At 48.2% G+C, this 14,975-nt stretch overlaps 1 protein-coding gene across 6 annotated transcripts in view; it reads right to left on the minus strand.

The window, feature by feature from the left end:
• Positions 1–368: 368 nt before the first annotated feature.
• The window catches only part of nphp4 (nephronophthisis 4), a 154,725-nt gene continuing 140,118 nt past the window's right edge, over positions 369–14,975 (minus strand). For all 6 annotated transcript variants that reach the window (XM_064297732.1, XM_064297733.1, XM_064297731.1 and 3 more), the window contains 9 exons: positions 10,601–10,790; positions 8,898–8,981; positions 8,562–8,718; positions 8,139–8,224; positions 7,789–7,874; positions 7,094–7,265; positions 6,732–6,911; positions 5,776–5,919; positions 369–3,957 (listed from right to left, as the gene is read on the minus strand). In XM_064297732.1, the coding sequence (XP_064153802.1) occupies positions 3,817–3,957; positions 5,776–5,919; positions 6,732–6,911; positions 7,094–7,265; positions 7,789–7,874; positions 8,139–8,224; positions 8,562–8,718; positions 8,898–8,981; positions 10,601–10,790 (1,240 nt within the window). In that variant the 3' untranslated portion in view covers positions 369–3,816. The remainder of the gene's footprint in view (positions 3,958–5,775; positions 5,920–6,731; positions 6,912–7,093; positions 7,266–7,788; positions 7,875–8,138; positions 8,225–8,561; positions 8,719–8,897; positions 8,982–10,600; positions 10,791–14,975) is intronic.

Consider the following 14,975-nt stretch of genomic DNA (forward strand, 5'->3'; position numbering starts at 1 on the left):
AGAACTTAACAGCCCATTTCATCCGCACTCATTTTTTATTGCGCTTGGCCCTCTCTTTTTACTGTGGCCTCATTTCCCTTTATAACTTACCTTTTGTGTTTAAGTGCCTCATCACCTCCAGGTGTCAGTGGCCATCTGAAGTGCTGACGAAGCACGATTATACAGTGACTGTTCATGGACGCTACAAAGGGGAAGGGGGGGGGTGGGTGGGGGGTGTTGGCTCTGAACGATCTCCTGACACTATGCATAGAGAGGATGGGTCCAGAGATCCTGTAAACCTCAACAGCCACCAATGAAACTTCACACTTCACGTCACTCCACCAGAACCCACCATCCTTTTAGTCAACAACACACTCACAAAACACAGCCAAATGTATAGTTCTGTTTAATTTTCAATACAATGCTCTCTCCAAATAAGCTGCAAATACAGTGTTCATATTCTAAGAAAAACAGCAGCAAATCAGTAAAAACTATCATTTCATGAAAAAAGACACATAAAATAACTCTTTAAAAAATACAAAATCTACTTATTAATGGAGAACAGGCAGAATGTGGAGGGACATTCATCTTCCATTTTGAAAAAAACCCCGTGAATGCCTATCATTCAGACCTCATATTGAGCAGAGGCATTTTCAAGTGCTAGGGTGCCACCTGCTGAACGCTCCAGAAAGCCCTCCGTCTGAAGAGGAGGGAACAGCACTCCTTTCGTCCGCACGTCTTCATAAGCATTTGGTCATGGAGCAGGTAATGCTATCAGTCACATTGAGCCGTTTTAATATGTTTGTTTGCATCTCAACAGCCCAGCAGGGAAACCGGTTTAATCCGGCAGCACTCCCCATCGCGCCACATCTCACAGATGAGATATGGCTGTTGCCTTTCTCCCCACACACACATGCAGACACACGCAGACACACACACACAGACACACACAGACACACACAGACGCACACAGGTACACATGCACACACACGCACACATACACACACATACACACACAGACACACACAGACACACACGCACACACAGGTACACATGTACACACACGCACACATACACACACGCGGACACACACACACACAGACACACACCATATACATACACACATGCATGCACACACACACGCACACGCACGTGTGCATACACACACACATACGCATGCACACGCGCGCACACACACACAGGTACACATGCACACACATGCACACATACACACACATACACACACGGACACACAGACACACACCATATACATACACACATGCATGCACACACACACACACGCACACACACACACGCACACACACACACGCACACACATACACACACGCACGTACTCACACACACGCATACACACATATAGTCATCTTTCCTCCACATCCCAAATCACTGTGAATCACTGTGCGATGAACCATGCTCTCCACACAAGCAAGCTGCTTTTTTATTGCTGAGTTCATAAATGAATTTCCTTCCCTCTTCCTGGGCTGAAAGGAAACTCTGATTCTTCTCCTCAGTATTTCTCCTCTGACTGGTGAGAGCAGTCCAACCTCCGGCATCAAAGTTTACCTGAATAAACTCCACTCCTTAAACTCTCTGCTGAGGGCACATGGCTCTGAGCGATGGAGGCTGCTTCTGTGGGGCGCGTTGGGGGGAGGCGTACCGTTCCTACGGTAACACAAAGGCGGGCGTCGTTGGTGCTCGTGTTAAACCGCAGCTGCACGGCTGCGTGTGTGAGAGAGAGCGGTGCCGCTGCCGCTCCAGCCCGCGGGATTCCAGAGAAGAGCCGCGTTTCACACACTTTCACACGCCGTTATGTTTCCTGCCACTTCAAGCACTTCTCTCCCCCCCCCCGCCCCATTTCCCTTTCTAGTTTGTTGTTTTTTTTTTTTGTTTTTTTTGGTTTTGGGTTTGTGGCATTTCACAATCAGAAAACAGCGACCGTTTCAAAGCGCAGGAGCATCAGGAGAAGCCGCTCAACGCTGATCCCGTGTTAAAGAAACCCGGTGGCGTTCCAGGATTAGCTGGGGATTTTTGGAAGGAGACCACGGGCCTGGGGTTTTAAACCCACGGAAGACAAGCAATCCTGCACGGTCACCCGAACATTTATGCCCCCTTAAAACTTCAACTGACTCAAAATGGCTGATGTGTCTGTACACTGTGCGTTTTTCTCCCTGCATCTTCACTGCTCTCTTCCCCAAACCAAAATGTATTTCACACGGTGAATCCTAATGAGGGAGCTTGTATAACTGGGTGTTATGTAAGCCCGGGGTTGTTGACAGAATTCGCAGGGCTCCACGCTGATAGGCGGCGTGCGGAGAACGAGGATCCTCAGCGCACGCCGCCGTTAATGAGAGCGATGTGAAGAGACCGTCTCCTCGCGGAAAATCATACCTCATTACGGCGCATCTAATTACACTTAAGGGACGAGCTTGCTCTTTCTGCCCCCTGCTCACAGTCTTTAGAAATCAAAAAAAAAATTAATAAATAAAAAAGTAAAAAAATCCGGGCGGCGCGGCTCGGCGAACGTTACAGGACGTGCTGTGCCTGCGGACGTAACCGCAGGACTGCGTTATAATTCCCTCTTATCCTCGTCGCAATCAAAGAAATGTTGGGGCTCCTCTGAAATGATTATCCGGGAGCACTCCTCCTCTTGGAAGGATCACCCGTTCGGGCTGGCTAGGCTCTCACGGGCGGGGCTACTGAGGAGGTGGCCGCACAACCTAATCAAATCGCCCCCCGGACGGGTCCCGGGCTGAAATAGCATTAATAAAAAATGTCCACGCTCGAACCGCTAATGCGTCCGCGTGCGCGTTCCCCCCCCCCCCCCCCCCCCCCCATGTGAAAACGCAGAACCTTGAAGCGTGAACGCTGATAAGGGTTAAAGACGGCACGGCGGTTTCTCCTCGGTTACAGCCGGGCCACGAAAATTAGGCTGAGTGGGAGAGCACCGATTTCACAGCCCAGTTACGCTCGAGTGGCGCGCGTAGTGCCTAAGACGCTAAAAGTAGACGGTGAGTAAAAAAACTTTTTTTTTTTCCCGACGCGCCCAACATTTCCACTCCAAACGGCTTCCCTGGGTTTTTGAACATCACAGGTAAACTCTCAAAGAAAAAAAAATCTCTGCTACCACCAGAGCATTTACAGCCAATTTGAAAACTTTTTTTTAAGGAGCTGTCAAAGATTATTGCGTTGAAACATCAACTCATTTAATTTCCCTGAACGTTCGAATGGCACAATGTGTGAAGGCACATTTGGTAGCACTATTGCAAGTGTAGCTCACTTCAGAGCTGCTAACACAGCTGGTTTTAAACCTCTTTGAATATATAATGTAGGCTACGTGTATTGTTTTATATAGATACTCACAGAAAGCTATATGTTGAAAGTAGTTGCACTGCAGACATCTAAGACTATAGCTGTTCAGGTATCAATCGATAACATGGAACAGAAGGAATTACGATGCCTAAGCAGTAAGCGTGTGCTTTGCAAGTTTTTTTTTGGCTTTTAAATTAAGTTTCACCCGTACTTGATTTTTTTCTAATCAATACGAAGCTGCACCGGCTGCAGCTAGCAATTTCCGCCGGTTGTCATCAGCTAGTGTTTCTCTTTCACTTTCCTGTTTGGCAGTCAGGAGGTGGAACCGTCTTTTACCGCGACCGTGGTCTCTCTGTCCTGCCGTGCCCTTCAGTAGTGCCCTGCTGACCGGTGAAGTCAGGCGCGACACACCCCGCGGTACCTATCGATTTCGGGTCCCGGTGCTGCCGTTTATACTGGTGGGGGTGGTTCCGGAGGGTTCCATGGGCTTGCGGGGGTCCGAGCCGGTCACTGGTACTGGACCTTGATGCAGAAGGTCTCCTCGTTCTTGTCCTCGTGGTCGTTGATGTAGACGAGGATCTCTTCCGCCCCGGCGCACTGGCTGGGGGCGAATCGCAGCCCGATGGTGTACGTCTCCCCTCCCCCGATCTACGAGAGAGATCACGGACACCATCAGAAGGGCCGGTCAGAGCTGAACGTGGGAATAGAAACTTTTTTTTGAGACAAAAATATCATCACATTAGAAAGGAAATTCGCGGGGTTTCATTGTTTTTAAGTGTTTCTTGTTATTCTCCTCACACGGTCGACTAAAGCAACCTGATTTGTGTGTGGATATGCTTCAGTTTAGTTAAGCCAAATTACATGAGGTTCTTTAATTACAACAAATCACTGGTGACAGGAACCTGTACATACGGGATCCAGAATGAGAGAATGCATATTCCTTTTAAATGAATTCAATTAGGACCGCAAGAAAAGAAGATCTCTGGAGGGAAAAAAAAAAACAATTTTGTCTTTGCGGTACAGTTACAGGTAAATGGTACAATTATATGCAAATGCAGATATCACACATTTAGAAAACTACACCTCTTGATACTACCCTTTCACTGTAAACTCACAGTCCAGAGGACATATCTCTAGACCAGGGCTACTCTGTGTTGCTGGAGTTATGAAATGAGGGATATTGCAAGCATCGTTGCTGATGTCTGGAACGCTGAACATCTGTTTGTGGATCGCTCTGTTTGAAAGGATTTGTCTGCAGTGCATTGGGCAACTTGAAGCAAGATGTTATGGTAAAAGGGGGCTTTTCGTTCTGCATAATCCTTAATGGACAGCTGCAATATCTTTTTGGTCAATGTCAGAAGATTTATTTTCCCGACAGCACAGTACCAATTGATTGTTCTTTTGCCCCCCCCCCCGCACTAAGATTTCTTGTCCCCAACTCCCCCCCCCCCACCACCACCCCCAGGTTGAAAAGCCAACTCTGTTCATAATCTTTCTAACACAGGGACTACAGCATGTCATTGAATCAATGCTGACTGAAGGGACAGAATAGATTATTGAAGTTAGCACTTCAGCATTGTATTGGTGTAGAACCATTAACAGTTGGGACCGTGTGTCATTTGGACTGCTCCCCATATTACAGGTTTTTCAATCTAACGTAAATTACCAGAAGCCCTTTGTACATTAGGTCCTTTACTGATGAAGGCCTTTCAGGAGTGCAGGATTTCCTGACACAGCCAGGGGAAATTCTGATTATTCTGACGACTAGAACAAATGGCAAAAACAGAACGTTCTGGTAAATCTGATCGCTCTATTCATTCAACCGCACTGCTAAAACATAATTTAAATTTAGCGAAAACAGTGTTTATATAGCATTTGATTCCTGGTGCATTATTCATTGAATCCATTGTAGCTGCATAACAACATATCAAAATTGAAATGCGCTTCGTTCCTTTAAATAATATTTAGTCAAAAATAATTCAGATTACTTGATATTATTCTGAAATAGCCTAATATTAGCTTCATATATAACATTTGTCTAGTAAACATGAATTAAAAGTCAATTCGGAAACTTTCTGGTTATAGTTCTCTCTCTCTGTTTCTATGGAAACACTGTGAAGCATGAGTGGTTTGATTCTCTTGTCTGGTACAAAATGGCAGCTCCCCAGACAACACGCACACACAGACACACAAGCACATGCACAGACACACACACACACACACACATGCACAGACACGCACGCAAGCACACACACCCAGATGAACAATTATAGCTGCAGGTCATAAAACCAAGAACTACATTTCAGGTTTTCACCTTTTCATATAACACCACCACAAAGATTCCTTCATTGTTCGTGTCCACTGGTATTTGTGTGCGATAAGAAATTAGCTTTAATGAATCATGAAGACGAGCCTGCAGAGGCTGCCGGCTCCATTGTTAAGGGCAGGGAGAATGCCGGCTCTCACCTGGAATGAGTTCTCCTTGAACTGGAGCAGGTCGGGGTGGTCGGAGCTCAGCAGGAAAACTCTGCTGTAGGGGTAGGGATTGGTGTAGGTAATTTTCTTGTTGCTTCCCCTTCCACCTCCCACAGGAAGAAAGATTTCAAATGCCTGGAAAATATGGGAGAAAAAACGAGACACACACACAAACACACGCACGCACACACACACACACACACACAGATACAAGTACACACACAGACCCCCCCGCACACACACACACACACACACACACACACACACATACAGACAGACAGACAGACACCCACAGACACACACAAGTACACACACAGACACCCGCACACACACACACGCACACACACACGTTTGAAAAATGGAGAGCAAGGACGCAAGAAAGTCTTTGAAAATAATGCCAAGACAAGCCATAAATAGTAGTGCATTTTAAAGTCAGCGCGTAAAGAAATCATGTTTCTTTTTTGGCAGTAAACCAAAATACAGGGAACCTTTCAAACATTCAAAATTTAAATTGCGGGAATGGTCGGAATGAAGCTGACCTAATAAAGTTTGTAGAAGCTTACTGCAAAACATTATACAGCCCCATAAACATTGCACCTTGTGCGCAACTGGAGGCTAAATTATTCCTAAACACATATTACCCCATTTGTCACCAAGTCTTTCTTATTTCTATTTTTAAGGGCACTGTCGAAAGGCATAATGAATTCTGATCTCCAGGAAAAACATTTTAAAGGAGATTACTGTATTTGCCGGCAAACGGGGTAAAAATCTGGAGCAGAGACGTGGACGTGCAAGTAAGGCACTTTCAAATTCTAATAAGTTGTCTGGAGCCCGGAGCCCTCGCTCCCCTTAACTACAGATTAAATTTGTGGCATATTATGAGCTCCACACAAATGGGGCGCATTATCGTCCATTGAACCGCGGCGCAAACACCCGAGCCTCATTACTTTGGATATAAGTGGCTGCCGACAGGACACGCAGAGCAGCCAGGACGCCACCAGCTGACGGTACTCTGCGTCCACCACGTTCAGGTACGCGAACCGGCAGCCGGCCCTGCGTGGGCGCACCCCGATCTGGAGGTCCTGCACGGCGTTGGGGGGCAGGGCGAACGCCCCCGGGGGGTCGATCTGAACACAGGGGACGGAACGAGAGACGAGAGGGGCCGTTAGGGGGGGGGGGGGGAAGGGCCACTGGAGAGCCCGAGAGGCTGCGTCTCTTAAGCAGGGCTTCAGAGCGGTTACACAGGCCACAAGAGCCACTCTGAGAACAAAAGCCCCGCTGTAAACACAGAGGAGAGGCGACGCGGTACCTGGATCTCTCCGGGCAGGGAGGAGTGACAGCGCACTTTCCTGAGGGCCTGCGAGCCTCTCAGCACCAGCGACTGCCAGGTCAGCTGACCGGTCACGCAGCTGAGGTCCACGCGCTGCAGGAAGTGGACGTACACCTGCCAGATCTGCGCCGGCGCGGCTAGCCACTCGTCTCTATGGAGACAAGACCCGACCGAACGATGAGCCATCCACCGCTAGCAATGCTACTGAGCTGCAGCACAAATAAGACGCCACTAAAACAGTATGCTCCTGAAAAATGCAGTCACATCCTGTTCAACACCTTCAAAGAGCAGCACTAGCTTTACTGCTAAGATAATGCATTAACTGTCCTTACACGTCATCAAGATGTTTCACTCTTGGGGAGAAATGGAAGCTAGAAATGTCTTCACTGTCAAAAAAATCTTTGCAGCTGTTAAAAGATGAAGGCTTTTAAAGTTCAAAATCAAGCGCTGTCACCAGAAACTTCCGTAACACTCGTAATGTTAAGACTCATTTCGGGGAGTTATGGCCCCTGCTGTGTCTGAGAAAACTTAATGAGAAAACCTAATGCAATGAGTCAGCTGTGGTCGGGCAAAACAGATTAATTGCCCGAGAACGACTCAATCAAGGTCTGGGTCGAGCGGCCACCCCTTTCATCAGATACCGCTGTCTGACATCCCACGCAGCAGGTACGCACATGAACACCATGATGAAGAACTTCTTTATCTGCGGACTCTGGCCACCCGCTACTTTCAGGAACACGTCCTGAGGTTCGTCGGGAGCCTGGTGGATTCAGACGAGAGCACAGGAGGCATCAGCTCCTTTCCACACTTTCACATTTCAGATTCAGCCTCACACTGAGAAAAGACCAACCGTGCAGAGCAGGAAAAACTCTGCAAAAATGTTTATTTTAGCTCTGGAAACCCCGCAGTAGGTGTCCTTCGTGAGAATAAAATGATTGCGTTTCCTGTGATATAGTGTGATGTGAGGCTCTCAGACACATTTCTCAGATCTGAGTCTCTCTTGCAGGGACTGGGCTGCGCTCACCACCCTCCTGGTGTCACAGATGATGTTGGGGTCACTGCAGCGCACTTGAATGTGGGGCGGCGTGTCGGATCCCCGGGCCGGCACCCCTGTGAGACAGCAGGGAAGAGAGAGGAAGGCAGACGGATTGCTCCGGTGGGTGGCTAATAATGAGCTTAGACAGCAAAACACGCTGGTGCGCGCACACACACACACAGGCCACACAAACACACAGATATACACACACACACACACACACACACACACACACACACACACACAAACACCCCACACACACACACACACACGCACGCACAAACACACGCACACACACACACACACACAAACACACACACACACACACACACCTACACACAAGCGCACACACCCACACACGCACACAAACACACACACACAAGCAGAACTAACTGCAGAGACTGGGCACACCTGGCAGGACGTCCCACGGGGGGAGGCGGATGGCCTTCTTCAGGAACGTGAGCTCGGGGTGGTAGAAGCGGAACGTCTGATCGATGACGTGGGGCGTCGGCTCCACGTCCACCTGGCAGATGGCCAGCGGCTTGCCGTCCTCCGCCCTGAAGGTCACCTGCGGTGTCGCCGGGCAAGATTGTTTTCACTGAAAACAGCCACAGTAGTGGCTGTATCTCAGGATTTCCCATTAAGTCGACTTACATTGACTTACGCAGCTGCGTAACAGGGACAGGTTTACGGTTACCTGCACGCAATTCAACATTTTACATCCTCAATAAGACTATCTTTTCGTACTTTGATTGTCTTGGGCTGGACTGTGTTGGATTGATGCTTTTGAGCCACGTTCGCATTCCTTCCACAATTCTTATTGGCCGGCGTCTGCAGGGGATATAACAGGATGGGAAAAAAGTGGCCTTCACAAACCTCTTCTGTTCATATGACTGCATTCTGGTTAAGCATTTTCAGTTGTACAAAGCACTCAGCCCACAGTTTGTGTATACAGTGGAGACCAAAAGTCTTTACCAACACACTACCAAGAACTGACTGTTTAAGGGCTAATACAATTATTACACTCCATTTAGACTTTTTATTCCAGAATACATTATTTTTTAAACAATACAAGTTAAAAAAAAGTGTCTAAGTATTTACTGAAGGTGAAAAATTGTTAGTACCCCGTGTGTGTGCCTTTCACCTTGATTACCACCCTCACTCTGCTTGGCATTGTATCTGCCAGCTTATGTAACACCTCATCTTCCATTTGATGCCGGCACTTTCTCAACACTTCCCATCGATGATCCGCTTATGTTAACTGATGCTTGGCCTTTTCCCTCTTTAACTGCTCCCACAGATGGTCGATTGGGTTCAGGTCCGGTGACTGTGGATGGGGACGCCATCCTAATAAGCTCCTTCCCTTTTTCTCAATAATGTACTCTTGAATAAGAAGTGTATTTGGAGTATCACACTTGCATTATTCAATGATAAACAATGAGAACAACCAGGACTTGGTGGTGTCCTCTGACTTTGGGTGCCTCAGTGCAGATCGCGAGCCCTTTGAAATCAATCAGAATTGATCTTTGAAGAACTTCTACACGCCAATGACACTTCAAACCCCCCAACACACAGCATGCCTCCTCTTAGACTCGTAGAATAATAAAACAGTGTGGTGTGCATCAGGGGTTTTCAACCTTTCTGAGAGCCCCTAACCACAAGCCGAGAGACAGCAGGGGTTCGTTTTGCCTTCAGGCGAAGGCTGCAATGTGCGTGCATAGCTCTCTTCTGTGTGAGTGTGTGTGTGTGTGTGTGTGTCAGTGTGTATGTGTGTGTGTGTGAGTGTGCATGTGTGTGTGCATGTGTGTGCGCGTGAGTATGTGTGCGTGTGTGTGTGCATGCATGTGTGTGCGTGAGTATGTGTGCGTGTGTGTGTGCATGCATGTGTGTGCGTGCGTGTGTGTGTGCGTTTGTGTGCGGGTGCGCATGTGTGTATGTGTCCGTGTGTGTGTGCATGTGTGTGTGAGTGTGTGCGTGTGTGTGCGGGTGCGCATGTGTGTGTGTGTACGTGTCCGTGTGTGTGTGTGTGTGCGCATGTGTGTGTGTGCGTGTTTGTGTGTGCGAGTGTATGTGTATGCATGCGTGTGTGTGTGAGTGTGCGTGTGTGTGTGTGTGCGTGTTTGTGTGTGTGTGCGAGTGTATGTGTATGCAAGCGTGTGTGTGTGTGTGAGTGTGCGTGTGTGTGTGAGCGCGTGCATACGTGTGTTTAAAACCCATCTGCAATTTTGTCCACGATGCTGGGAACACGGCAAGTCACATTAAATATAATCACGGAGCCGGCTATATTTGGCCCGTTTCACCTCCCCCCATCTCTTCCATTTACGATTCAGCTCGTGCTGTTCGGCGCTGGAAATGGCCGGTCTCTGTGAAACTTTGTCATCTTCGTATGAAGCGTGTTTGTGCGGCCACGGAGCGCTGGGCAGCGCAGGCGGCTCTCCCTCTGCGTTTACCTGCGTGACGGTCGCAGGCTCAGAGGTGAAGGTCTGGTACTTCAGAGGGACGTAAACGGTCTCCTTGGGGCGCAGGTACACCTGGGGGGCCAGCGTGCCGTCTTTGAGGTGAAACATGTCCTCCTCCAGCGGGGTCATGGTTTTGGTCAGGCTCTTAAAATGCTTCCATTCTCCGTAGTTCACGATAACACTGAGAACGACAGACAGAGCAGGGACGCGCCCCGTCCGGTACTTGCGTGAGAACGGACAGCGCAGTTTATTTGGTTCAGAGATGCACTGAAACACACGCTTTCAATCCCGACGAAACTCGAGGAAAATGAGATTTCGAGGGAAGTGTGCATCCTAAAAAGATAACACCTTAAGGGTATAAAACATTATTTGTTCTCCCTAGAGAAGAAGAAGAAGAAGAAGAAGAAGAAGAAAAAAATCCATGCTCAAATACCGCAAAGGAAAGCTGCCTTTTTAACTTCAAAGCAACACCCCTCCGGGCGTGGAGAAAGCGAGAATTTCACATTCGACGACAACGTTCCCAAATTTCACTACCGCGGCTTTCATATACGTTCTGCGAAATAAAACCCAATTGTTACGCCGACTGAACCGGCGAACTCCCAGGCCTCTCTCCAAGCGCTTTCCGCTCTCGACAGTGAAAATCCTTTAGCGCGCGCCTGCTCACGAGACAGAACGTAATACTCGCAGAGAGAAATAATTCAGGTCTTTTGTCTCCCCCAGGCAAGAAGCGCGCGTGTATAAAACCAGCAATGAATTACCCGGGTGAAAAAGCACTGCGTTTGCTATATTGCTCTCTCCTGCCCCTTTCCCAACAGCCATCCCCAGCCCACACACAAGCACGTGTGGCAACAGTCACAGGTGAAACGTGTGTTTATTAAAGTCTTCCAGCAATGATCCCCTCGCATTTAACACCAACGAATGATGCCTGGAATACCATTTCAATGATTTATGTCCACGAAAGACAATGATGGCACATACTATATACATCCGCGCTGAAACAAACCCTCCGGCAAACAGCGAAGGCTTTTACGCACTCTCTCCCGATCTCCAGCTCATTTTCAATATACTGCTTCAATATACAGCAGCCACTGTAACCGTATGGAAAAGCCCTCCATTTACTTTAGCATGGAAGAAGCACATCCATTTTTCTGGATACTTCTCCTGGAGCTGTTTTAATGACCTTTTCAAATTCCTGTTATCTAACCCTCGTAGCGAGCCAGAAATCCATTACCACAGGTCTTCTGCTCTTGGTGGAATTACAGCTGCAGATCCCACCGTACGCCGATCTGCAAAAAAACGCATCCCCGATCATTTAAGCGCACAAACAACAGGCAGATTTTGTTTGCCGATTCTTATCTACGGTTCATTAGTTTGTGTCCGAAATTGAACTCGATGAGTTTTAACAGCCACAGCGTTGCCGGGTAGAACTTGGCTGTGCGCTCTGGGGCTAAGACGGAGAGACTGAGCTCCGGGCTACCCTCGCTGTGCCACCGCAGGTGCCCGTGTGACACGCCAGCCGTGCCACAGCCAGCCGTCTGTTCGGCGCGTCAGAGCGGCGCCGCTCGCCAAAAGACCGCACGCCGCCGCGGTCTATCAGTCGCCGAGGAGACAGACGTTTGTGCCTTCGTTGATATTCCCCGCTCATACGCGTCAATCTGGACGCTTTTTCCCCCCCCCGGTCAAACCGCACCTCGTTTCTCTAATTTCATCCCCCCTGTTCCGCTGCCGTCACCCAAAAGCCGCCGCTTGGCAGGAAGCTCCGAAGTTCCGGCAGCGCTCGAGCAGCAGCCCCGCGAAGGCTAGCGGCCGCTAACGGGGGTTCCATGGAAACGGGTCGAGGACGACGGCCTCTCTCTCTCTCTCTCTCCGCGCGGCGGCTATGAGCTGGCGGGGGACCAGCCGGCGGGAGACGGGGCAGGGTTTGGACCCAGGGCAGCCAGCCTGGGCGCCGGGGGGATGGGCCCTGCCTCTGAGCTGGAGTCCCTCGGGGGGTTTTCCATCTCTGGGAGCTCTCCGCTCTCCTCACAGCGGGAGCATTGCAGCTCTCCTCTCCAGGCTTCCTCTACACCGAGCGCACTGTGCACACAGTATCTCCTGCAGATATAATCACTTCATGAATAATAACAATAACCTGCCTTTATAGTGTCTCTGTGTGTGTATATATATATACACGTACATATATACATACATATTAGTTTTTATTTATTATTTTATTTATTTATTTATTTTTTAACAGTATATGCATTTTGCTCCAATTACATCCCTTTGAAACCATAAAATGGCACCCATTCAATACAGTACAGCGCAACACTTTTAATGCAATGTTTGGCACACTGACAGACGCAATTGTTCTTTGAAAGCACTAGAAGAGAGGCTGCTGAGTAGATCATAACGTTACCCTCACGATCGGGTTTCCAGAATTTACAAAGAAAAGAATCTAAAACTTTTTTTTTTTTTTTTTAAATGAAACATGTTCAGTTAAAGTTGTCAGCTAAACGAGGGCGAGTAAAAGTGTCAGGGAGCGACAGTGATATTTCTCACACATCCTTCCATACAGGCTAACAATAGATCAAAGTGCTCATTAAGCCGTACCCCACCTTTAAAAAACAGCAGGGGTCCCGATGGGTCGAACTATAAAAATGAACAGACGTGGAATATTTACACTTCTACGCATGGCACACCCCACTGATGTCATGGGAATGAAGGCGAGCTGCACCCCCCCCCCTAATATTTTATTTTATTTTTCCTCTAGCGAACTCATCAGAGGACGCGCGAGCGGAGAGATTATTTTCCGTTGGCGGGGGGGGGGGGGATATTATTGTAAAAAACCGAAAGCCTGGGGAGCTTTGTTCCCGAACGCGCTACAAATCTAGCCGCCGCGCTCCCTCTGATCTCCGGCTCAGCCCGCGGAGGCCGCCGGACGGGGAGGCGGGGCCGCCTTATCTCCTGCCTGCGCTAATGCCGACGTGATTCGTCCAGCCCGCACTCAGGACGCTGTTCATCAAAATGAGCTATGCAAATCTATACCGGGCCGGGGGCCTGAGCAGAATGCATAATGTACAACAACCTACTACTACTAGCAATAGGTGTGTGTGTGGGGGGGTGGGAAGGGGTGGGGGAGGGGGTGTTTGCCGTAATATCTTCACCCACATAAATGTGGCGAAGCTCTTCCCTTACCGGGACGGTTAATTCAATCCCCTCCCCTCTCTCTGACCTTCCTCGGTCCACAGTCACGCATCCCCCCCCCCCAGTAATAAATACAGTAAGACACAACTCCGGGGGCCGGCCCGGGTGACCTAACACCGGTTACAACGTGCAGCGAAACAAGAACAAACGACCGGACATACGCACGCGTCTTATTAATGAGTCTCATGCTGTCAATAACTGAAAAAAATTATATTAGTCCCACTTAAGACGCAAGTTATCTCCCAATTAGCCCTTTTTCTCATTGTGTTCCACTGCCTCGCCACCAATAGATGGGTCGATAATAAAGACCAGCTAGCAGCTATTAGACACTTAAACTGTCTGAACTGTAATATATGATTAATTATGTTCCCTCCCTGCTTTACATATTCCTAACAGCAGCAACAGGCAGAGGTTATTATTTACTTGATGGATGGTCTAACCCAAGGCATTACTCTGAATCTGGAATATTAAGGTACATGTACAGATACACCTTTAATATCATCACACAGCCCTACTCTATAAACAGTTAGTTCACTGTGAAGAGTGACTGATGCCGATTTATATTTGACATACCGCACAACATATTGTTGGCCTTTTCCTCCAAATCCAAAACCCACACTTATCTGTAAGACAGAACGATTTGATAACAAGGTACGGGCCGCATATTAACTATGCACAAATACTGACAGCCTTGCCTGTTGCTGCAGAAAAATGTCTGTTCTACTTCATCACTCAAAAAAAAAAAATAAAAGCACTTGTCAAACAATGAAAGCTTGTTGAAAAAACCTATATTACATGTTCAAATGAATGCTTCAGTAAATTCATGTACATGAATTCTGAGACCAGAAACCCAGAAACAACAGGATCACAGTAGTCCAAAGTGACAAGTATGGATCTTCTTCACAAGGACACAGTGATCCTGTGACTAGGCCTGTGCAATCTTAATTTCAGAATTCTCGCCTATGCATAAATAGGAAGCGGACCAGCCAGTAAAACACAGAACCAGAACCGCCAGGATTGATGCGTGTCCTTGTTGGGGGAAATTGGATCATTAAGCAAGGTAAAAGCAGCTATATAAAATCCTAGGAGCGAAGCAGAGGGGAGAGAGAGGAGACAGCACAGCGGTAAGACAGGGTGCTGAATGGCTCTATGTAGCTACTCTTTTAATCCTCTGAAGAGC

The sequence above is a fragment of the Anguilla rostrata genome, chromosome 11 (assembly GCF_018555375.3).
Source record: "Anguilla rostrata isolate EN2019 chromosome 11, ASM1855537v3, whole genome shotgun sequence".
In the NCBI taxonomy this organism is placed as follows: Eukaryota; Metazoa; Chordata; class Actinopteri; order Anguilliformes; family Anguillidae; genus Anguilla; species Anguilla rostrata.